Source organism: Malus domestica, chromosome 10 (genome assembly GCF_042453785.1).
Source record: "Malus domestica chromosome 10, GDT2T_hap1".
Taxonomy (NCBI): domain Eukaryota; kingdom Viridiplantae; phylum Streptophyta; class Magnoliopsida; order Rosales; family Rosaceae; genus Malus; species Malus domestica.
The window spans coordinates 39853115-39878834 of NC_091670.1; the positions used below are offsets into that span (position 1 = coordinate 39853115).

The window sequence follows — 25720 nt, forward strand, 5'->3', positions numbered from 1 at the left end:
ATTTGAATCCTAAATGACATGAAGAATTCAGTAAGGCAACATGATCAAATGACTGGTAAAACCACCCTCACAAAAGCATTATACCCCCTATATTTTGGTCCATGAAATTTTTTTATAGGACAATATGATCACGTGATTGGTAAACATGATCACGTGACTAATAAAATCACTAACAAAAGTATATACCTCCTGTATTTTGGCACGACCCAAAACTACGCATGCTCGGTGTGAGAACTACCCTAATTAGAAACTCTACCCAAGTTCTCTTTCAATCAAATCAAACTTTGCAAAGAAAAAGGGGTTATAACTGTCACCATATAGCATTTTCCACCCCTCAAATTCTATAATTTATAGACAGTGAGTGAGAGATTAAAAAATGCAAAATTGATAAGCATTTGTGGTGTACGTGTATAATATAAAAAATATATATTTGCCTATCAATCTATTAATTCAATTCCACTTGTTCAACGTGAATGTGACATCACAGAAGATTACAAATCAAAAGGCTTAAGAGAAAACGAACCTTTTTTTTAATTACAATTTTGACCTGGTGACGCTACAAAAGCCAGGAGGTCTCACAAGAAGGATGGATGATTCAAGAGAACTTGGGTTTAGGCGTTGGTGTGCTATGAGGATGCACAGGACCAAGCTTCTGAATCCGGTGAAGGAGCTTCCCCTTCTTGTGATCTTGGCAGATTGGACTTGTTACATGATTCAAGGTTCCGTCACGGGCGAGGGAAGACTCGAATTGCTCCAATGCCTTTACGACCTGCGGAAACTCGGGCCTTTTCTCCGGATGCAAGGACCAGCATTGCTCGATCAACGCCCGCATTGCAGATGGGCAACCCTTGGGGATAACAGGCCTCAAATTCTGAAAAAGCAACCCACAATTTGTTAGAATGTGGTTAACATGCAACTTTAACTAAGAGCTGTTCTTTTTTATAAGTAACTTTCATGTAGAGATCTGCACAAAGAGCTTCGCGAGAAAGAGTCAATGGCGGAAATATTAGTTCAGCGCACCAATTTTCAAACAAAACACCCGAATCTTTTGCAAACTCGTTTCATTGTGATCGTCATTGGCGAGTAAACAAAAGTTATGAACGTACCTTGTTCACAACAGCAAAAGCAGCCTGAATGGGATTCATATCCTCGTAGGGGATTGCTCCGGCTACCATTTCCCACAGGACGAGTCCAAAGCCGTACACGTCAACCTTCCGTCCATAGGATTTACGCTTGATCATCTCTGGGGCCATCCAACGGTATGTCCCAGGGTCGTCGGCCAACGAATCACAGTACGCCTCCTCACAGGCTATGCCAAAATCAGCAATTTTCAGGTGGAATTCTTCATCAATAAGAACATTTTCGGGCTTAAGGTCCCGATGAGTGACTCCTTGCGAGTGGATGTATTCCATTCCCCGAGCAATGTCCAAGGCAATAGCAACCAGTTTCTCCAGAGGAAGAGATTTTTCCTCAAGCTTGTGCAGATATGCCCTCAAGGAACCCTCTGATAGATATTCCGTGACTACACAATAAACCGGTGGCTTTCTGCACGCTGCAATGAACTGTTTCAAGGAAACAAAATATCAGTATCAAAGGATACACCGTTCTGCAACCTCGAGCTCACGATTTGCAATTACGAAAGTTCTAAACATGGTTAAATCATATCTGATGTTTAAAATCTTCAAGCTAGGATACATAATTCGTTCACCAGCATAAGAAAATGTAACAATCCAAATGCATACAAGGTGGAAAAGCGGAAGAGATTACATACCTTTATGACGTTCGAATGGTGGAGACGAGATAGAAGAGTGACTTCTCTGTTAAACTGTTTCTCCAATCGAGCTGCCAACACCCCGCCTTCGTCATCCTCCGGCACCCTGATAATCTTAACAGCAACAGCTTTGTCATTGTAGATACCATGGTAAAGCCTGCTATGCGCCCCATGAGCAAATTTAAGCCCAAGAAACAGCTTCGACAAATCAACGCAAAATTCATCGGCAGCGTCCACGGCATTGACTCTCCCGCCGGCATGATCAAAGTACTTGGCCCAAGGCGACTCCTTCCGGCTCTTCGTCTTGTCATTGACTTTCATAGAAGCCAAGTGCCTGAGGGGGCTCGTATTCATCGAATTCGATGACTTACTGTGCGAATCCTTACCGAACAACCTTCCCAACCCCTTTCTCTTAGGATGTGGTGTCGAAAACCTCTTCGTATCAGACTTGGCTTCCTTAAACGCATCGGAGATGTGGATCTGACGCACAGGGGACAAAGATCTCTGCTTGTTGGTAAGAAGATTTCGCCTAACCGGCGTATGAACAGAATTCCTCTGAATCTTTGAATTACTGGAACTCGATTTCTGCTTCGAAGGAGCTGCTTCCGCTTCTGCCACCGCTGCCGGTGCAGGCCTTGACTTTAATCCGGCTATCCGGACGTCCTGCAGGGCTAACGGAAGGGCGGCCAATCTTGAAGAATCAAACCGATGAGAAAATTTCGTTCTCCGAATCCAAGAATACGCCTCTTCCTCCATCCTCCCCAGTAATTATACCAAATCCCAACCCAGCTTTACACCCACAAAACCACCCTATTCACCTCCTCCTCGTCCTGGAGCCGAGAAGAAGGCCTAAATCCAAATGGGAAATCCTCAAACAATCTGAATTCAGCTACAAACAAGCTCGAAAATCCGAAGTTCTTCAAGCCCATCAACAAAGACCTCTAACTTTATCAAACTAGTTGAAGAAAAAGAATCTAACTTTTTGCATCACTGAAACTAAGGAAGTATTGAAGCCCTTACGGAAGAATGAGGCCGCATCAAATCCTCAAACCCACCAAATCTCATCAATCTGCAGACCCTTCCAATCAAATAATTTGGACACCCTCCTCAGCACCACCAAACCCTCTTAGGCTCTCTAAATAAATATAAAAATTAATAAACCAAATAAATTCAAACTTGTTTTTGTTTCAAAGTCAAACACCACCTTCCGTAAAAGCCTGAAAATTCATACGAAAACAACCCAATAAACCAGTCAATAAAAAATAAAATTAAAGCCCCGAAAAACAAAAGTGTATTCAATTATATTGAAATCGAAGAAACACCCATGATTACAACCCATCAAGCTCGGTAGAAAAAGCTAAAAAAACAATCATTGTGTCAAAACAATCATAACTCCACTAAAATAATGCAGAATAAAAAAAATCCCCAGATGCAAAAACCTAAAAAATAATTAATAAATCACACGTAATATATAACCAGAAAAAGTCAAAAAAATCATATTTTAAAAAAAAGATAGCCATGTAAAATGCCCGAGCTGAGCTGATGAGGAGCTTACCATAAAGGGCATGGCTTCTACTTCATGGCGACAAACCACCATAAGCTTCAAGGGCATTTCACCATCTGAAATGGGCGACGAGGAGGTGAGGTCGAGGAGGCGAGACGGAGAGGGGAGAGAGAGAGAGAGAGAGAGAGAGAGAAAGAGGAAGAAGGAAGAGAGAGAGAGAGAGAGAGAGGAGGAACTGTTTGATTAAAATAATGAGAAATGTGGGATTCCATGTGTCGTTATCGGAAAGAATGACCAACTAGGCAAAAAATAATGAGAAATGTGGGACACGACTTGTCAAAAAGCCAAACCAAACCAAACGCCAGCCCAAGAGACCAACTAGGCAATTTGCGGTTCCTGGTACGGTTCGCACGGACGCGCTCTCTCTGTACGTGTGCGCTGAGACGTGTTACTTGAATTTACTAATTACCCCTTTGTTTTTGGTGTGTGTGATTCCTGTTGGGTTATGGAGGTTAGAGGCTAATCTTGGTATTATCGGGTATCACATTCGAACTTTCATCCTGAATGTGAGGGACAAATAGGCTGTATGTTTGTCGGGAGGTAGTAGGATAGGTAACGCCATAGAGAGCTATGCATGTATGTTAGTATAGGAGAATTCGGTTGGAGTTGGCCTTGTAAATTTTTTTTGGGTTTAGGTTTATTTGTACTTCAAGTAATAGATTAGTATATATTCGTATATTGTGTTATCAATACAATTACAATTCTAAAATGTATGACAGTGTATTGTTTATACATGATTCATGCACAATTTTAAAAGAATAATGATATCCATGCTCACGGTTCTAACAATTTCAACATATGCGTTAGGCAGCTGGTCACCGCCTAATTAATTCCTAGGCATTTGAAAATTAAAAAAAGCCAGCTAGACCTGCTTAGGCACCCGCCTAGATCTGCCTAGCACTTCCTATGTCGCAACTATCACTTAGACAGAAAATATATAACTCTCATTTTGCATTATGTTCTAATACTTTATAATCTATTTGATTCTATTTTGCATTTTAGGCCCTCGCCTAACCTCTTAGGCGCTAGACCTCAGCCCATCGTTGTCACGCCCCGACCCGCGAATAAAGACTATCCACGAGCTAGGGTGTGAGTCATATCTTAGCTATAGAAATAAATTCTATAACCAAGATATGGTGGAAAATAAAATTAAATTATAACAATTACACCATACATCAACAAAATTTTACATAAAAATTTAATGAATACGCAGCGGAAATAGAATAGTACATAAATTAATTCACAACAAAAACTACTAACAAAATAATAATTAAATTGTAACAATTCTTTCAAATGCATGAAATATATGCAAATGGAATGGATGAATGTACTCATTCCCTTCTAATCTCGTCAACGCATACCTAAGGCACCCAAGCGTGCACGTCCCATACCATACTTATACCACTTGGCTCTGAGTACGTTAGAATATGAGTTAACTCCCGTTCATCCCTTAAATCCAATTTTTGTAATTAAACTCTCAGTTTCCACTTTATTAAGTAAGCACTTCACCCAACGCTCAAATGTATATTCAAGCCATGCACCCTACGCTTGATATATACAAGATTTCATTATTTTTAACAATCAACCAATTGTATACTCAAGCCATGCACCCTATGCCTGACATATACACGATTCATTATTTTATATTCAAGGTAAACTTTAGCCCTTGAATATCCTCACAACTTAAACACTTTATACAAGTGAGCACTTGACACAACACAACTCTTTTTCTTGCTTTGCAATGCATATGTATATGCCATGTTCACGTAGATATCAATACTCACACTTTATCTAACAAGCCTGCAACTTCAACATAAATCAAATTGATTAGTAACAAGGGTAATATCATCATAATATTAACAAAATAATAATCTATAATTCATCATATAAAATGTTACTCGTAGACCACTCCATATATATTTGTTCATCGTCTCGTCCATCTTGGTCGGGCAACCTGTTTTTATTAAAAAAGAATAGACATTCATGTTAGAGAAAATAATTATTAGAGTGAAATATATGTCTCCAAGGCCACGAGGCATGAAATTATGTCTCTAGCTTTTCCCTTTCCAAACATCATCTTTTATTTTTATTTTAGCCCACCATTTCTACTTCTTCTTTAATATAGCTGAAACTATCAGCTATGCGAACTGGGATATAAGTCAGCACATAGATTAGATTGTCGTGGTTTTTGGATATGTTATAGAGGAGATGATAAGAAACAACTTTTGTGAAGGAAATGTTTTGATTCGAGTTACAAAAAATGGGTTTTTGGTACTCATAACATAGCTGTCCAGTTTTCTGCGGGATTAGAGACATGAGTTGGTATTTCAGACATATTGGACGATCACACGGTTGGATGTTTCTGGAATTTTGATATATCATGGTAGAAAGACAAAAGAACAACTCTCATGAAGGAAGTATTATAATATAATATATGGATGATGATGTTTTGATCTGTTAAATAGGCTGGACGAATTTCTAGTTTTTAGATATCTTTCTTTTAATAGATGGAGTTTGGTGGAGAGATTTGTTGGATAAGGTCTCATGTATTTTCTGGGATTTGTCTCACACTTTTGTACATCATTCTCAAGGGAAAATAAATGGATAATTTTGATGTTTTGGTGGGAGTGTTCTTATGGCAATGATCTCAAATGTAAACGCATAAACACACAAGATTTAAGTGGTTCGCCAAATCAACTGTATCCACTGAGGTTTGCTTTCATTGTATTTCACTATATATATGAGGGACTTACAAATACAATGAAAGATGGCTTAAAGCCTTAACAATATGTAAAAGAAAGGTAATTGGGTAATATGAAAGGGAGGATGGCTTTTTATTGGAGTTGTTCTTTTTCTTTCTTTTTATCTTCTTCTTCCTTTGTCTTTTCTCATTCTCTCTTCTCCATATCATCCGTTGGTTCTTTGCTCCTTCCTTTATAGAGATTGCATGAAATATTCCTCTCCAAAGAATCTCCACAAGTGTGCCAATAGAAAGAAAACAAGTGTAGTGCCAATCATTAAACATATGTGTTCCAATAGAAACACACCAAATGTTAACCTAATCATCACCATGAAATGTGTTCCAATCACAAGGCAACAAATGTTGTCCTAATCCTTAGCAATGAAATGTGTTCCAATGGAAAAACAACAAGTGTTAGATTAATCATGAATTAATGAATATCATGCAAGGTGTTCCTTGCACCCAAAGGCCACGTCCAAACAATTTGGGGAATGAATCCTCACCAATTATCAACCATGATATGTGGTTCAATAGTAAAACAACAAATGTGAAGTTAATCAATATCATGCAAGGTGAACAAACACTCAAAAGTCACGTTCGAAGTCTAAGGGATATGCATCCCACCCATTCTCACCTCATTGGAAATTTTGGAATGATAGATTGAAGCATTGAAGAGAGAATATAGACAATTAATTGAAATTCCCCTAGGCTAGTGAGTAAACATTCTAAAACAACAACAACATACTGCCACATGCATGCCAATACATATGCATACCTAGTCTATGGCTCTATATAGACGCACACCTCTCCAATGTTTAGGGGTGAGTAATCTCTCTACATTAGCTCAACTTGCCAACTCACTCCTACTTGGTAAAAATATCAAACCAAACTCAACACTTAGCCACACGTATAAGCCAAAGGCTTCCCACCTCCACACCCTAATTATTAGCTTCTATTAATTACCAACTTCCACCTTAACCTATCTAGAGTGGTGACTAACCCCTCCTCTTTATTCTCTAATGGTTGGCAAAACTCTACTTAGCCTTCGTGAGAAAATAAAGTCAAACTCATGCACTTAGACACATGCACGTATGCTATATAGACTTCCACTCCACATTTAGAGTGGTGAGTAATCACCAAATCATTAACTCCTAATGTTACAAACTCTCCACCTCATCTTTGAGAGAAAATAACAAAACAAAACTACTCATTTAGTCCAACCTCAAACTCTTGGCCCTTTGTGAGGAAATTCAACCCAACCTCATTTAATCTCCCTTCTCCAATTCAAACTAACAATATCTCTAATTACATATGAACATGAAATAGCTAGTTTTTGAAATAATTTGTAGGAAAAATGATTTTACATTGAAACTATAATTTACATATCGAAAATAGGTTCTTGTACGTAAAAATAATTACCCATGTACACACATATATACATATAACCATTTTTTTTAATACGGAGTATTACAATCGTCTAACTAGCTCTTAGCATCTTTTGGAACTTTGCATATGCCTACTTTGAGTGTCGGATCTAACAAGGTTATGTCAAACGTAGAAATGGATGTGAATAGCTTTATTCTTTTTAAGGTCGTTGGAGTTGGAGAATAAATTGGAAAGGGAGACATAGTTTTTCTTGCTTTTACGAAAAGAAAGGAAAAGTGAAAATAAAGAAAAGGCCTTTGGCAAAAGTAAAAAACAAAGAACAAGAAAAATATATGAGCTAAAGAAAAGGGCCCAACGGCCGACATAATCAAACCCAAACCGTTCAGCGGGATTTGATCCAACTCTTAGGACCGGCCCAATTAGTTCCAACCCAATGGATATTCCAAGCGTGAGCTGGACGGGGTCGATGGGCGTGTTAAAACATTATGGCGCGTGTTTTAACTGACTAATCAGAGATTAATATAATTACTGGCACGTGCCTTATATAGTAAATAAAAAATTAGATAAAAGGATAGGAAAAATAGAAGGAACACAAAAAAAAAAAAAGAAAAAAAAGAGGAGAGAACCCAATCTCTTATATAAAGCACTATTTGAGCGTGTAATTCTAAAACAGAGTTGTTTCCTGTCCTTTTTAATTCCGAATTATTGATCTTTTAAGTGTGTGTTTTACTTTTCCTTTAGTGTGTTTTTGTGATTTGAATTTGTGGGCATTAGGGCAAGCACACGATTTTATTCAATTTGTGTAATCCAGGTTTGCACCTCCTTAATGTATTTCAAATATGTGTGAAGTTCTTAGATCATCTCCGATGGAGAGAGTTCAATGGCTATTTACACTCTAAAATTTATGATTTATACTTAAAAGTAGCTCTCTTTTTTTTTCATCCATCCTCCAATATAAATTTAGGCTCCTAATTGGTCGAATAATGGTTTTTCCCATTGAACTTTTGTTTAACAATATTTTTTGTGTTATCTTAATTTATTTTTATAAATGTTTTAACTTTAAAATATTCAAATTGTGACCAAGTATGAAAAATCACACAACCAACCATTCCAACACACACTAACCACACTTCAATATGTTGCTAAACACACTACATATTTTTATTTGGGTGGAATATGAGTTAACTATTTTTCAAAAATATTTTAATTATTGGATTAAAATTTGAGTTGTTAGATTCAATACCAAAAAAATTAACTCAGAGAAAAAAGAAATTCAAACCATGACTAATCATTCAACTCTCACTAAATTGAGCGAGTCCACGTGCACTACCATGCCTCTGATTCTCACCGGATTTAGGTTGACCTAAATTCTTGTGTAAATTTGGTTTGGGTTTGGGTTTTAGGCTTGTGTTGGGAAATTTTTTAAAATTTAAACCTCTACATTTAGGGTTTGGGTTAATAAAAATCTGGTGTTTCTTTGAGGTGAATCTTCAATTTGTAAAGAATATTTTTTAAGTATCTATGTTGTGTCCGAAATTACGTGTTTTTTAGAAGCAATATTGGATAGGGAATTCGAGCTCGTACTTTGGATGCAGAGTATACGTTAATAATATTGGTATATGTTTTTGTTTCCGGACAGATTTGAGTATATATAATTGAGGGTTCACTAGATATGTTGTGGTGCGCGCATTGCAGGGATCTTATTCCTCCGACACAAGATAACTACTTTACGTAAGAATTTAAACACCTTGTTATTATGTTAATTGCATAATTAATCAGTTGAATCAGTTCAAAGAATTACCAGAATATTAGATAATTCTTGTATTAATCACTGCTTAATAACTGTGTGTCTCTTGACCAGATCTTGTAGTGTTTGTGGAAAAGTTCTCTATCAAAGTGTCATTACTACTGAGCCTGCCCTTGTCAAAAACCGTGGAACAAAGGTAACATGCATTGCATATTCCGCTTGTTGGCGTGAGATTCTTACATACAACTGAAAATACATCCTTGTATTCGTACGATACTCATTATGTGACGAATATATAACTCGTCATTATAGGGCGATTGTAAAACTCTTAGCATTCCTGATTCTTTTACTGCTACTGAGATTTGTTTCTAAACAATCTGTTAAATTTGTAATTTGCAGAAGAGGAGGGCAGGTTCTTCTGTAATTGTGAAATCCATCTCGAGTGACCATTCACAATCATCTAAAAGGACTTTAAATAAAGGTATGAGGTTGTGTTGTTATTTCTTTTTACTTTTTATCTGATTTGTTGACTTCACTACTACAAAATAGGGCTTTCATGACACTTAGAATTTTTTTTAATGACATTCTTTTATTAAAAGCGTCACTGAAATAAAATTATGACGCAACTTATAAAAAATATAAATAAATTAAAATAAAAAGATAAGAAAACCAAGAGACAATTATCAAAAAGAGATCAGTTTCACACCCATTACAATTGCACGCTTGAACAGTTAACCTCTTCAGCCTAAATCTCATCCTTTTTCTTTAATATGCTCGTACAAAAAAATATAACATAAACGGTGGAGTGGGACTTCGTTCCCCATCAGGACTTTGTTCTGCCATTGGAGAGGACGATATTCAACAGCAAGGCTGCAAGCCAGCAAAAGTCCCTCCCGCGCTACCGCCATCCAGCCATCTGAACACCATGCGTCGTCGCCCTCACGGCTCCACGCTTTCGTCAGCCATCACCGGCCATCGTCAATTTTTTGGTAAATCCCTTATTTTCATTTACATAAGTTAATTGATGATTTGAGATCTATGTGATATGGATTTTATATGATTTAGTGTGAGTTTATCTGGGCTTGGTGCTATTTGTGGTTTTCATGTTCAATCTGTTGTCTAGTTTGAGTTGGGTATTTTGTTGTTTGAGTAGGTTTGGATGGATTTGGAGCCAATTCGGTAGTAATGTCGATTCACATTTTATTTTGCTGTGAACTTATATTGGTTTTGTTTTTCTAATTGTTAATTTACTGGGGCTGGCACTAGTGGGCAGTTTAATTATGTAAATTGTAGGTTTCAACAACTGCTGGTGCAAAACGTGTGAAGAAAGGCTCATTAGTCCCATAGATTTCTGCATTAAGTAGTCAGACAAATAAGGAGTCTGAGGCCTCATCCAAATCAAGTGCCTTTGCCCCTGCTACTAGTCAATCCTCCGTTCATGCAGATCCTATGCAAGTGAGATTCTTTCTCTTCTTGCCCTTAATTTTTTGTGCTATTTTTTTATGAAACAATATGATTACTGGATGCTTTTGTTACTTGTATGTACAGCTGTCCTATTTTCTAGATTATCACAGATTAATGGATGCCTTTTTTTATTTTTATTGCACGGTTACTTTAAATCAACCTTTGATTTTATACTAGAATGGTTAAAGAGAATTTATTGTGTTCGTTTATTTTCTTCCATGTGATCTTAAAACTACACTGCACTTTTGTTGATCTTTTTGTTTGACCTGATTCATCTGTGCAGGATACGGAAATAATGATTTTAAGTTCAAATTTTCCAAGATTCTAGAGATAATCAGAATGACCCTTTGCAGTTTTATTTTTGGTTTTAGCATGTGAAAGTAAGAATTGTTATTCTTATTGATTTTTTTAATTAATGTTGATAATTTTTGTGTAGAAAAGGTGGGAGTCTCTCCTGCGTCAAGGGAGAAGGATATTTGTTGTTGGTGATCTTATGCTCAACCAGATTGTGAGAAGAACCAGATTTTAAATTAAGTGAACTTACAGTTTTATTAGTAGGAAAGCTCTATACATTATATTGTCTTTTGTAATACTTCGATGGTGGATAAATTTCAAATTTATGAAGCAATATTGTTTCATTTGAGGTCAATATCTTGCTCTTTGGATGAATTATGTAGGTCATGCTTTCAAATTAAAAATACATTATATATGTCATCAAACATATTTCAGGACATGTATTGAACGGTTTATGACACGCTTTGCGTGTCATTGCTAATATTCAATGACGTTGCAAATGGTTTCGGTGCTATAGTACATGACGCTATATAGATGTCATGTTTAGTATACCATGACGCTCATTTCTCTGTATATGACACTTAATTTGCGTCTTAAATGGTTATAGATGACACAAGTTCTTAATTCAATGATGCTTGTTAGGCGTCCTTAAAATTAATACATGACACTTTTTCAACGTCATAAAAAGTATCTTTAATGACACCCACAAAGATGACGCTAAATGCTTGTGTCATTAAACTTTTAACATGACCCATAAACTGCGTCATGTATGTTAAAATTTGTAGTAGTGCTTGCCTTATCATACAAAATATAATTTGCATTTCTCCTTTTTCTATTTCTACAGTGTTGGTTTTAATCTATCAAAAACTATTGACAAATCTCTCTCTCTCTCTCTCTCTCTCCTGTTTTTCTTGAAATTAGGGTTCATGTCAAAATCATCTGCAGAAGCAGCCCAAAAAATACTCAAGAAGGTTAGTGTCTGACATAGCTGAAAGCTCGAAGTCTTATATATGTGACACTGTGGCATCTTGTTTTTCTCTCTTCTTGACAATAGTTGACATGCATAGTGGAGAAATTCTTAGGTGCGGTGCCCGTACAACGTGGCTGTCTGACCACACATACAAAGCACCACATCCTACCCTGTATTTTGCCCATCTAACCCTTTTGCGTTTTGTACCCTATACCAAGTTCAAGAAACAATAGTCTATTGTGTACGAGTGTAAGAAAAAATTAAAAAAACCAAGGAACCGAAAAAACCGATTGAACTAGTCTGATTAGTGGATTTGGTTAGAGCATAACCAAACCAACTAGGTAAGAGTGATTCAACCAACAATTAAAGGGCAAACGTGGACCGAATCGAACCATGCCCACTCATTTTGTTATAGGCCGGCCGGCCTCATGATTCTCAATTGAGATTGCGTTACATTTTGAAACACTTTAATTTCCTATTTGTACATAATTATATTTTGCCTTGCACCAAACATATAAGGTAATGTGGCAAAACCTACTCCTAATCCAAAGCAAAAGTCCAAGGCCACAATAATTCGTGACTGTGAAGCCAATCGACAAAACCACCTCACCATACAGCATGACAGTGACTTTGAAATGATGCAGGAGCATGGAAATGTCGGAGGAGCTGCAGATTGCAAACCCCACGTTGGGAATCAAGAGAATGTTTATGACTGTAGCTATGATGGTGATGATGAGGATGATCACAATTGATGTTTTGGGTGTTTAATGTGTCCTTGTTTGCATTTGTAGTAGCCTCATCCTTCTGATAACATGTCCCATCTACCAATCAAGTTTTTGCGGAGGATCCCTTCATGTCACGTCTTCTAACACACAAGATTTATACGAGTTTTAGAGTCCCAGTTTGTTTTTCGTTGTAAATGACTAACTCAATAATACGTTTAATTAGTATAGAAAATTAATGTCCAATAGACTTGTGTGGGTCTAACCTCGTTCAGAAATGTGTTTAAAATGACTGAAAGCGCTTTTGGTAAAATTATTTTTGAAACCAACTCTTAGCAAAAATCCAAGTGGATCTTGAAAATGCACTTGAAGTGCATCCTACAAGAAGTACATATTTGATGTTTCTTCCAAAAAGTACTTAATCAATTTCACCAAAAATACTTTTAGTCATTATAAAAGTATTTCCAAACGAGTCTTCATTGTCTATAAAGCACAATTTTGGAGGTAATTGGATGTAAGGTCTAAAATATCGATATTATTGGCGAAATATCGCCGATAATATCGTTTTTTTAGAGGGCGATATTTTTACACGTATCCACTTCATTATCGTTAATATATCGCGATATTATCAATAATATCGCCGAGGCTTCGTCGTCGCAACTACAGCCGAGGCTTCGTCATCGCAGCTGCCAAGATATGCGCCTCTCTTTGCAATACACGTTCAGACCCATCAAAATGAGCAATCCCTTTTCTCCGGATCCCAAAACCCGCTCGGGTTTGATGGATCCTCCGCCTCGTACGGCCTAAACAAGGCCTCCCCTTGCCTGATGGTGCTTACCGGGAGGTGAGAAAGGGAGGAGGAACGGTCCACAGGTGGTGATGGTGCTCGCCGGAGTGTGCGCCACTATGGTGGAGGTCATGGTGGGGTGTGGGTGTGGTGTGTATGTGCTCCAGGAAGGAGAGTTGCAGAGAGATAGCCATGGTTGCTTTGCTAGAGGTTTCCGGAAGAGAGAGAGAGAGATTTATGGGATTTTGTGTTTCACGAGCTGATAGGAAATAAAAGAGAAAGAGAGAGAGAGACTTATGGGATATGAAAAAGAAGAAGAAGAAGAAGTGAGAGAGGAGGAACAGGATACAAAAAAGAAAATGTCAGATATAGGATTGGGAGTCTCAATTTGGGACCTTGGGTTATGTGAGGGAGGTGAGGTGGAGGGGTCACATGTGGTTTAAAGAAAATGTTATACACTAATTTCATTCAAAATATCTTATATTTATTATTTTATTTTTTTTAAATTAAATTGTTTTATTTGGGAAATCCATCTTTGAGACCTTGAAAGTCTCTTTGGAGATTAGATCATGCTATATACTTGAAACTCTAACGTCACATATACTATTTTTTTGTAAAAAAAAAAAACATATTTTTCATGTCTTTCTTATATTGTACTAATTCATTATATATAAATGATTATGATGTGTTTAAACTTCTTTCATTACTTACTACATATTTTCTACACTCACAATGTTTGCCAGCTCACTATATAATCAACTTAAATCAGTTAAATCCATCATGCAATGCATTTTCTTTCAATTTTTTGTGATAAACTAATAAATAATTGACTAAATAAACATCCTTGAAAGTTTCAATAAAAATTTTAAAGTTTTTCTTACAATTTCCGTGATTTTTATTCAATTTTTATCGATATCGATAATATCCCGATATTTCCATCAAAATTTCCGTGTTTTTAGACTACCGATATTTCCGATATCATTGATATTTTATATCTTGATTGGATGTTATTGTTGATTTATTACCGTTTCTCTTGAAACTTAATGGTTTGTTTATTTCATAACCAATACTAATTAGACGATTTTTTCTCGTTTACATATATACACATACTCTAACTTGCAAAGTAGGAAATTATTCTTAGTATCAAAGCAAGAACACGAACAAAAACTTGCTTAATATCACACAACTTGAACTGCTGTCATGCAATGCCTGTTATGCATCATCTCTAGCAAATCTACGGTCAGCATCGACTCCTTAGGCTTCGGTCCCAGCCTGGCGGAGTCTCCCACGGCCAGAAGTGGCGTCGATGTTGTTCTTTTGCAGGGGCCGAGCCACTTTGCTTGCATGTACTTCTGCTTCCTCCATGGCCCCATGTGCATTTTCTTTTCCTTCATGCATTTCTTGGCGGCGGAACATAAAATTTTAATCAGGCCTTGCAGTCTCTCAACTTTGCCGACAAACACTTCAGGGAGTTTTTGAACCAGATCGTTGTATTCGTCGCTCGCTCGAGCCATCTCGAATTCGTCTCTGAAGTTCAGCTCTACGATCACCCTCACCTCCCCCTTCTTTAGACTTGAATTGTTCACCACATCCAAAAATGAGTGCTCTCCTGAAGAACATAGAAAATAATCAATGAGATGTTTTCTTACTTCATAATTTAAAAAATTTATCGTTTGACAAAAAAAAATTTACCCGACAACAAAGATGGTGGCGCAAAACCACGAACTTTATTTTACTATATTCATAGAAAGTGTTGGCGGTAGGTTAGTATTTATAGAGAAATCAACATTTGTCTCCATGCAGTATACTCAAATAATTATGAGATGTGCTATCCACACACATTTTTTTAGTTCTCCCATACTTCTTGTTAATTTTTGTTATTTGATCTTCTTCAATTCATCCGATCCAACGACCGAAAATTAAAAGGGTGTGAAAAAAGTAAAAAGAGGTGAGTAGATATCACATCAAATAATTTTAAGGCGGTGGATACAAAAAAAAAGTAGGTCAAAAAAGAGTTATGTGATGGGAAATATATGAATTAATAAACTCATCCGATTCCATTTAACACAAAATTAATCTGATTTATTAATTATATATTTTCACAAATAATGCTCCAGTATATGTTTTTACCTGAAGGAATGTCCGGTGAACTCCTCCACTTAGACTTGCACATGGCACTGTTGTAACCAGCATTGCTAAGTCTGCCGGAAACTTCTCTCATGAGGCAGCTCCGGCAACCGCTCGCCATCGGTTTGCCACAACCACACTCCGTCCCTGACCGCTGTATCTCCTTCACTGCCTCCCTTGTCAAACTTCTAATCCTCGTCTCTAGAGAGCTAGTCCTGCATAAGGTAGCCTGCAGAACATATTTGTGTAACCATTAATATCGTGCGCGTATAATAAACAAATGCTTATGTTGTTAGACTGTAAATTAAAATTCATCGTCGGATACCATAACATAATATAAGTAAGATCAATTACTTGTAAAAGTTGGTGCTGTTTTTCCCAAAACCTCTTGTCCTTCTCCTCCTGATCTCCGGCTTCCTCTCCTTCATCTAACAAAAAGGCGTCATTTTCTTGGCTTCCGACGCTGCTGCTGCCGTAACTTTCCGGAAACTCGTGGCCGTCTTCGAGGAACCCGAAAACCATGCCGGAAAAACTCGCCGCTAATAACTCTCGAGCAGTGGCCGGAGCTGCTCTTGCCATTCACGTTAATTGCTACTGAATATTTCTAGTTGCTACACAAATGGTGTGACTCGATTGGCATGAACCATGTGAGAGATGAGATCGGACTTATATACAAAACCCGAAGTTTGGATCAAGGTGGGGCCCACCAAGCCAACGTGGACAAACAAGCCGCGGCGCACATGATGCGGGAGGTCTGGTATTCTTACGTGGATGGATATGATTCGGGGATGCAAATCGAACCGGTTTCTTAGTAATTTTTGCGAAGATTGGGCCGGACAGCCAAGATCCACGTCAGTTTTCTCCAATTATTGCAACAGGGTCTATCTGGATATACTCGAATATTATCTACACTAATTAAGATGAGAGTGAGTTTAATCTCATAATACAATAGCATTTGTCTACATATTTTATGTGTATGAACACATTTTTTTAGAAAATGAGAAGGAGAGAGGGAGAGAGGGTGAGAGGGAGAGAGGGAGAGAGGGAGAGAGGGTGAGAGAATGTGAGGGGAGTGAGAGATTTTTTTTTATTTTTAATTTTAAATATCAGAGATATTTTGGATTCAATAAAAAACAATAAAATTTAGCCCTCTGAAATTACATTATTGCCCATCATTTTTTTGTGTGTGATAGAAGACTAAGTTATATTTTCACCCTCTTTTGATTGACAAAGAGGGTTTCATTAAATAGTAGAGATTATCAATAAGGTTGTTTAAATTCGTATTTGGCGAGAATCAAACCTAAAACTTTTCACTTACAAGTGAAGAATAATACCAGTATTCTAAATGTTTTATTTATAATTGTTAATTGTTTGATAAACATAAATAGCTAAATCGTTTTTAAATTCATTAAATTTTCTAATAATAATTATTATATAGCAACAATGAGAATGAACTATTCTCACGAAGGAAGAATGAATTGTTGATAGATATTGTTATTTAAATACCCATTTTTATATTTTACACATCTTTGTTAATTTTAGCCTTTCAGTCGCTTCAATTCATTAGATCAAAAAGCCAAAAATTAAAAATCTTTGAAAAATAAAAGAGTAATGTTAAGGATACTAAATTAGTAGACTAAATTTTGTAAATTAAATGATATGAAAGTTGATGATTAAATTATTACTTAAACATTGATAAACGTGATCATTTTTTATTGATGATACATCATTTAATTTGTAAATTTAGTCTAAAAATTTATTCTATTTAACATTATTCAAAATAAAATATGACTATGACAGTAATACAGAGTATATTAATAATGTAACTTAAAATGATGCATCTCTATCATGATCACGTGGGTGGTGGGTCCACCAGGGATGAATGATTAAGATGACTTTTAGTTGAACGTCTCAAATTTTGCAATGTGGATAGATCGAAGCCGTCGATGATCGAGCTTTATCCAAATAAGGGGCCCACATGTCTCCCCACTAACCAACGCATTATTTCGCACATTGTTGTTAATAGCGAAAAAGGATAGGATTATGTTCAAAACTGTCACACATACGCGGCGTCGCGACGTCGCGTATCATCCGGTTTTCCGCATAAGGACAGGGAGCTGTTTGGCGAAGGCGGGGAGGAGAACTTAAGGGGCATGTTTGTCATTTTGATAGCCCAATAATCTTGTACCATGCCAATAAACGCGTCTACGTGCGTTCAATTTGTTTCTTAAGAAAAGATTAGTCGGTGGATTGATCATGACAATTCATTTTTTTTAAGGTTGAAATGATCGACATAGGCATGTCAGCATTATCTGATCATCATCGTCTCATTCACCAACCACAAAAATCGTAACTCAAAACGTTTCATATAAAATACGAGTCTGTGATTTGTGCCTAACTATTGGACCACCTCATTATGATTGTCACATGGAGAAACAATGATAAAATAAATGATTTAACTGTTTCACTATGTGACATTTGAGATGGATGATGTAACTGAATTCTTATTTAAGTTTGGTGTTTTACATGGCTGGATTTTGAAATTTATCTTCTTGGAGTCAAGATGAAGCATGATTTCGACTTTTTGCCAACCGCATTGTATTTGAGGTATTTTGTCAAACATTTTGTATGCGTTGCAAATTTACAGTCATGTTCATGAATATAGGTTGGATTTTTTTAAGTACTCGTATACGAGTATAAAATTTAAAGGGATAACTTAATATAAATCCAATTTTGTGAGTTATTAGTAGGATTAGTCCACTTCATTGAAATAGGTCCAATAATTAAGATTCCACATATGCTTATTTGTGGTTTGTACCATATTTACCCCTTAGGCTTACGAATTGTAGTAAATACACAAAATTTCTTAATTATGGGATTATTTGTGGTTTAACTAATCCCTTAATTGTAGGATTAGTTATAGCCATATAATTACCTCAACCCGCAGTCCGTTTCATCCCTCATTCTCTCCTTCCACACAATTCCATCTGTTAGATCATGAAATCAATCCTCCTCTTTTTTGTCTCTTCTTTTCATGGGTGATATTTTTGTGTTTTCCCTCCAAATTCATTCCTTTAATGGAGGTATATTATATCATATTTATATTTCTACGTTCCGCCATGTAGGTTCCCAAAATTTTTCTTCTGATACAATAGGTAGTTTATTTTTGTTTTGCAGGTAGATTATATCTGCTTTGTAGGTATAAAGCATCTTTAGATTATATCTGCTTTGTAGGTATAAAGCATCTTTCTTCCTATACAATAGGTAGTTACTAGATTATATCGGTTTTCTTTTCTTCATAAATAGTAGGTACTTACTAGATAATATTTTAGTTTGAGTATTTAAATATTCAAAATTTAAAAACTAAATAAATGATAAAGAAATGTAAAGAAATTAAAAAAAATTATTTGAAGGGGCAAAATTGATATCAAAATAGGTAAATGGATAACTGGACTCGGTCCCAAAAACTACCTATGTTTTTATACCTAGATCCAAAAGCCCCAAATTTAAAACACACCTAATATTTTAACCATTTTTTTTGGGTTTTTCTTTCTAGCATATACCTACTTATACTATGTATAAATAATTAACTGTCCACATTGTATTAGCTAGGCATATGTATATTTTTTTCTTAAAAAATAATCAACTGATGGTTTCATTACGACAATCTACCATTTTGGGGGCTGAAAAGATTCACATAGGTATTTCAATCTCCTCAACCATCGTGCTGCTACTAGAAATCAAACATAAGATATACCAGGTGAAATATGGGTCTATAATTCGCCATCAACTATTGAGCTACCCATTGGTGGTTGCAAGGCATAAGTATCTGCAGGTTGGTTAATTAGGTCTTTCACTATAATATTAATGGCGACACTTTTAGGCCCAAATGTACAAATGATTATAATCTTTCCATAATTCAATTAAAATATCCTCCACGTAGTAGCTATGTGTTTTCCCTTTTCATGTTCATATACACCCCGCTCTATTATATTTATTATTTTCGTCTGGTCCCCCTAATTATTTTACTATCGGGGCTCAAATTAAATTTATCTTCTTTATTAGTTGTCTATTAATTTATGGTAATACCATCTTATAGTTAATTAATCAAACCTTGATTCCCATCATACTTACAGTTGGCTACCATTTAAATTTTTTTTTTAAATGATTATTATTAAGAGAATGTGGAGAATCAGAAACTATTACAATAATTAGGTGAAAAAAATGTTTCGAATCTGGAACACATAAGTACAAATCCAACATCTAAAATTTATTAAGATATTGGACCACATACCGAGTTGGCTACCTCAAACTCACAACAAAAGAACAAAATGAGAATCAAATTTCACTGAATGCAGATACCTAACCTACATTGTTTAATAATTTAGTCGACATGGAGATCTTGTAATGATCTCCCAAACCCATAGTTTTTTGTATACCTTGATAGTTACTGTTTTCCTATAATATACACGTTGGTACTTTGTTTTGAGTCAAATTTGAAGATATTTATTCTACCTTCGATGATAGCAAGTTTGACCAGTTCAAAATGGGATGACAAATCAAGGTTGTTGGGCTGGTACATAGACAACAACGTTCAACCACTTCGTATAGGTAAAGATATATTTAGTGACGAAGTGGGAATTTTATGTGTGAGAGGGTCTCTTACATACATAAGTAATTTTGAACTCACGTGAGAGATTTGAGTAATTTGCATAAAAATTAAATGACCCTAAATTCAATAGAGATAACTAAAAACATTGTACAAACCCAGAAATCCAAATATAAGGTAAAGAGTCAACATGATTTTTTTTTATTTATAAATATAAGTTAAAACCAATGAAAAGTTGAAAGAATAAGGAGGGGGAGTGAAGACTGCACTGTAGAGAAATGGAAAGAAAAATGAGGCCTAGCTTGGAACAAAAAAACATTTGAATTTAGAATACACTTTAAATTTCAGGGTATTAGACTGATATGCAACAACATCTATTATAATGGCAAGAAGAAAAAAAGGCAGGATGGACTAAGGATCATTTTGGTCTCTTAGTGGTTTCGCCATTGGATATATACACTAGAGTTGCATGAAGATGACGGCTCTCACATTGGATATGATTGCATTGGATTGAGTGAGACCACAATACCGTGAGAGTTTCATATTTTTGCAAGAGGTGTCACACTAATGACTGCTTAGTCGATACATGATACCTAAAATATGATTTGTTCTCAAACAAGTTACAATTTATGTATGAGTAAAGTGTTGATTTTTCCCCTGAACTTTCATTTAACTTTCGACAATTGGAAAATTGAGGACTTAAACTAATTTTTTTTGGCCGATTTCCCCCTGATGTTAGTTTTCATTCATTCCATCAAAATTTCTGTTAAATAGAAGTACATGCGCAACATGTGAGGGTAGTTCGGTCGTTTTGTTCGTTAAAATAATTGAAAACCTAGATTTTTAGAATGTATGATTTTATAGCTTTTGTGTCTGAATGTTTAGCGAAGTGACACTTTTGTCCTCAAAGTAGAGTTATGTGGTGTGCATGTGATAAGAGTTAACGTTAATTTGGATGGAATCTATGGAAAACTAACTGTAAGGGGGAAATTGGCCAAAAAAAAAAATTAGTTTAAGTTCTTGATTTTCCATTTAAAAAGTTTAGGAGAAAATCGAAAGTTAAGTTAAGGTTCAGGGAGAAAGTCGGCAATTTACTCTTTATTTATTATTTGGATTTTGATTATAATAATAAATTGAACACGCATATGGAAACGTCTGGATAAAAGGCTTGCTCTAAAAGGGATAAGAACAATACTAGAATATGACAAAGGGATTTTGGTACGCTTGTATTGGAAATAATTATTATTGCTTTTACTTGGTAAATTAATTTGATCACGTACACTACATGTGTTCAACATGCTTTTGTGAACATGTATGTCCCATATCGATCTGTATTGACTAAAAAAACCATCCAGGTGTGGTGTTTATCTGAATCCTTTACTGTCATGATTAGAGTTTATGATTTGACCAGATTTGATGATTAGCTTAGGTAGCTAGATAGGATCGTTATCTTCTCTTCCAGCCTTGTTCAAATCAGATACGATGGTGGGAAAGACCTATTCCGATTTGGTGTACATCTGGCTAGCAGCTTAATTAAGAGAGAAAATTAAGGATGGATTTGGTTTTCACTTAATTATATGTATGAGTCGTTACTGATACGGTGTACTTGTATAAGTGACGTTATATCTGTATGCTAATTCTTTGTGGTTTTTGTTTGCCTACTTCTACATGATCTTTGTTGGCTGTCCGTTTGGACTTCCTTGAATGAATGAATCGCCAATTGACCAAGAAAAAAAACTATATTTTGAAACGAATTTAGTTACAAGTTTATAACGTCGAAGTTTGATTAATTAAACGCAAAGCAAAACTTAGGAATATCCTAGATAATATGCTTTGATCAAAGGATCAGCAGCACTACAAACGATGAAGGTTCTAGCGAGAAGTACGTAGCACCAATTATGTATCTGCATCTTTGTTTTTTCTTTCCAACTATATTTGAGTCATTTGACAGAGAATTATCAGCATTAGTTATCAGCAACATGCATGATGGCTTGCCAATAAATTCCAGACACTGAGTTTACTTTTTATTTCTTCCTTTTACGTACGCCAGCAAAACCCTAGTGATGGAGGAGTTCGAAGTAAATACGAAAAATCATAGTTGCCGGTGAAATGGTGTCCGAATCCGGTATTGGTACGTGTACCAGTACTTTTTGGATTCGATGGTCAGTTCGATGGTTTATCCAATAATCTCTAATAATTTTTAATCAAAATACATAAAAGAAAAAACACCTGTAATTTTTGGGAAGAGAAGATGGAAACAACTGGAATTTTGGAAAGCTCTATGCTTCTGATTTTCATCAGGTAGAGGGCAGCCGAAGAGGGAGAGGAAGAGAGATAAAATGTTTAGTTTAACTGTAATTTTTAACTTTTTTTTATTGTGTTAGTTTGGGGACCCATCTGGAGTGTTGATTTTTTTGAGGAGAAGTAAAGAGTAGGAGGAGAGATTTTTCAGTGTGACCGGCACACAAGGTGGTACGTCACGTGTTACAATTTTGTGGTGCAATTTTGTGGTGCACGTATAAGCTATCCAGAAATTATGAGAAGATGATACGACCAGCTGAGCTGCATGTCATATGTCTCATATTCCACGTTGATAAATAGTTAAATTTCCCAACCAAAACCTAATATAAAGGCAATACTTCATTGTCTGCTTGTAATAATTTGCAGATCGATAGCGTTGTCACACTCACTCTCACAGGTCTCTTCTTTTGTCTGTTTTCCAATTAAATTATCCTTATGTCGTCGCCAGTGATTGGTGAACTTATAAATACTGAGACAGTGAAACTCGACTTGCATTGGAGAACAGTCAAACGTATCAATTGTCTGCCTTACAAGAGCGGGATTCTAGGAGTGAGACTCAAAGTCGCTTGTTAGTTAGTGAACATCAAGATAAATATTGAGATAATATGATAAATGCATATCAGTGAAACTGAAACAGCTAGCTAGAGATAGTAGAAATGCTTGTGAAAATGCAGAATCAGGAGCTTGGGCAACGACAACACTACCTGTGGACGTAATGAGTGCCAATCCAATATCCATATTGTAAGTTTGTAACCAATCATATACTATCTTTAACTCCAAAATCCCCCCCCATCCCTCAGGAAAAAAGGAAGATTCAGAGTTTGTCTGCTGTCGCACATGTACTGTCCATTCTAAATATATATGTGTAACTGAGATAACATGCACATGCGTGTAAATTAAGATTAAAATATAGCATATGATCATGCTAATGTCCATAGCATATGCCATACTGCCACCCAACCCAATGTTGTAGGCACATCAATAATCCTTGACTCGTTCTCGGATATCTCTGCCATTGATTTAGGTGACTATGAAATTTGGTATGTGTGGAACCTGGACTTGCACTCACAGCAAGTCGAACAATATGGAGATTGATGCAGCCTACGAGATGTTGTGAAAATTCTTCAGGTGAATGTCTCTCAAATCTTGATCTTCCTCCCTAGTTTAATCGTTATTCATATGGTATTTATCATGTCTACTATCAAAGTTCTTGTGTGGTTCAACAAAATATTGATATGGAATCTTGTCTAATTATTAAAAATGTTGATTACAAAGAATTTTTAGAGTTGGAGTTTCATGATTTAATGAGTTCATTGGAAACTTCTAGATATGTTGATTTAATTGGGGTTGATGTCTTCTACTTCAGAATTTCCAAAGTTTTGGTTGATATTATAAATCGAATGAAGAAAGAGAATGTCAAGGTTGCGAGGTATGCTATTAAGGGTGCTTTTCATGCTTCAACAACCAAATATGAAATGCTCCAATTATCTATTTGTTTGGACCGGTAGAGTTCAATTTTATCGCTCCAAATCAAATATCAATATGATAAATACCTACATTGTAGACAACTAGAAGAACAAAGATGCAGACTCTTAAACAAGAGAAGATAGTGGACCATACCTATCCAGACTCTCATCGCACTAGAAGATAGTGGACCATACCTATCCATCATATTTAGCATTTTGTTTCGTTTTTATCCACTACGGCACATGCTTTACAAACTCGTATAAATTATAAATACCTACATTAAAATTACCTCAAACATAAGTTCAAAGAACCTGCTCAATTCCTGTTAAAGATAGCAGTGAAATCAGTAAGTACATAAATCCTTCTACCACGAGTCTTGCCGGATAACTTGATTTCAGGGAAAACATATCTGACAAGAAAAAGAAGCCAACAGATTCATAATCTGGATTCTCTATCTCAGCAATGCGAGATTGTCTCCTCCAACAATCATGTAGAGTACTGCAAATATGAAAACAAACTGAAGCTCAAGGTAGAAATAACGATCTATTCCATCGTAACGCAGCTTTTTGAAATGTAGTATAAATGTGCGACTAACTTGCAATGGAAAATCTGTAGTATGAACTAAGGCCTTTCAACTAGGACTTTTTGCTTACGCTTTAGGTGAAAGGAAGGGCAAGCTTGCATTTTTTGTTGAGGAAATTGGAGGACTTCTGTCCAAAAATATAGATTTTTTAGCAATAAATATGAGAAAAAAATTGTAACCGAGTTAAAAAGTTACCAAAAAGATGATTGCTTCACATTGTAACAAGTAGAGTGGCCAATACTCACAATACTGTAATTCAATACTCCAATTTTCTACATTTGTTTGTGTAGTTTGTTCTTTAACAAAAGAAGACATTTTTTCTTCAAGTCGTGTTTTTACTATGAAGAAGAAGGTTTAGCAGGGGAGCTATTGAGTATTGACAAGAAAATTATGCTCTGTCCGGCTCCGCAACTGCGAACTTCTCATATCTAGTAGTTAAGATAATAACAAAGAAAGAAATGAAACTGAAATTGTTGTCAATTTATCATAAAACTAACATCTCGTATGCGAGAGGCCTTTTTAATCAAATGCGACTTGTAGGTTTTTCGGAAAGGTTGTAAATTGATCCATTTCAGTGTTGGTATAATTTTATGTCACTTCACAGGTAGTTTGTTTTGGGTCTGCCTCCATGTTGCAGGTTTAAAGCTGTCGACAAATTTTGGTGATCACACTCTGAGATGGTAAGTAAGCGTACTTACATCGCCAAGATCTCTGAAGGGGTTAAAGCAAGCAGCAGCCACTAGTAACCTTTCTAGGCGATGGAAGTGTGTGTGGGCGTCTACCATGACTCCCAACTTCGATGCAGTTGCAGGGAAAACTATATGCAGTTTGTATGGCTTCGAAATTAAAGAAGAATTAGATTCGGAAATTCGTAGGTACGTCGATGATGGAACAACATCAAAGTCCATCCCCTTGAGCAATATACCTCTCCACGCGAGCAATATCTTTTTAGGTATCAAAAGATGTTCTGGTTTTCCAAGTTTACACCCTTGTGTAAACATTGGCTTTAAGTCCCATAAGTTTCTTAGTTTCAAATCTGTTCGTGTGGCTGGAGAAGTTCTTGAGTACTTCTCGTATAACTGTCCACTTCTCGTATGATACCTCAAGAAAATGTAGAACGATAAGGTTCAAATGAAAAGGTTGCAAGCATTCACCTTTTATAATAGGTCAAAAACTTGTCAAATTTAA

The 25720-nt window shown here is 36.0% G+C and overlaps 2 protein-coding genes and 2 long non-coding RNA genes across 9 annotated transcripts; 2 read left to right on the plus strand and 2 right to left on the minus strand.

The window, feature by feature from the left end:
• Positions 1-411: 411 nt before the first annotated feature.
• Positions 412-3621, minus strand: LOC103446401 (serine/threonine/tyrosine-protein kinase HT1-like). Of its 2 annotated transcripts, none has more exons than XM_008385508.4 (4): positions 3327-3621; positions 1772-2988; positions 1107-1562; positions 412-871 (listed from the first exon to the last, which is right to left on the minus strand). In XM_008385508.4, the coding sequence occupies exons 2-4, from the start codon at positions 2525-2527 to the stop codon at positions 596-598; spliced, it is 1488 nt and encodes a 495-aa protein (XP_008383730.1). In that variant the 5' UTR covers positions 2528-2988; positions 3327-3621; the 3' UTR covers positions 412-595. The 2 variants fall into 2 exon arrangements, with proteins under 2 accessions (XP_008383730.1, XP_028966208.1); XM_029110375.2 differs by having other exon boundaries at positions 1772-2906; positions 3327-3527.
• A 6273-nt stretch (positions 3622-9894) lies between these two features.
• On the plus strand, positions 9895-11321 carry LOC103422395 (uncharacterized). 4 transcript variants are annotated; one of them, XR_011572462.1, is made up of 3 exons: positions 9895-10197; positions 10475-10663; positions 11109-11321. It is a non-coding gene; the product is annotated as an uncharacterized lncRNA (long non-coding RNA). The 4 variants fall into 4 exon arrangements; XR_011572463.1 differs by having other exon boundaries at positions 9905-10197; positions 11114-11321; XR_527397.4 differs by having other exon boundaries at positions 9950-10197; positions 10482-10663; positions 11114-11321.
• Positions 11322-14472: 3151 nt separating this feature from the next.
• LOC103422396 (uncharacterized) lies at positions 14473-16349 on the minus strand. The gene is made up of 3 exons (XM_008360458.4): positions 15927-16349; positions 15576-15801; positions 14473-15054 (listed from the first exon to the last, which is right to left on the minus strand). Exons 1-3 carry the CDS (start codon positions 16149-16151, stop codon positions 14624-14626), a joined length of 882 nt encoding a protein of 293 aa, XP_008358680.1. The 5' UTR covers positions 16152-16349; the 3' UTR covers positions 14473-14623.
• A 6739-nt stretch (positions 16350-23088) lies between these two features.
• Positions 23089-25715, plus strand: LOC139188808 (uncharacterized). Of its 2 annotated transcripts, none has more exons than XR_011572105.1 (3): positions 23089-23223; positions 23507-24478; positions 25170-25715. It is a non-coding gene; the product is annotated as an uncharacterized lncRNA (long non-coding RNA). The 2 variants fall into 2 exon arrangements; XR_011572106.1 differs by having other exon boundaries at positions 23507-23610; positions 25170-25307.
• The last annotated feature ends 5 nt before the right edge of the window (positions 25716-25720 follow it).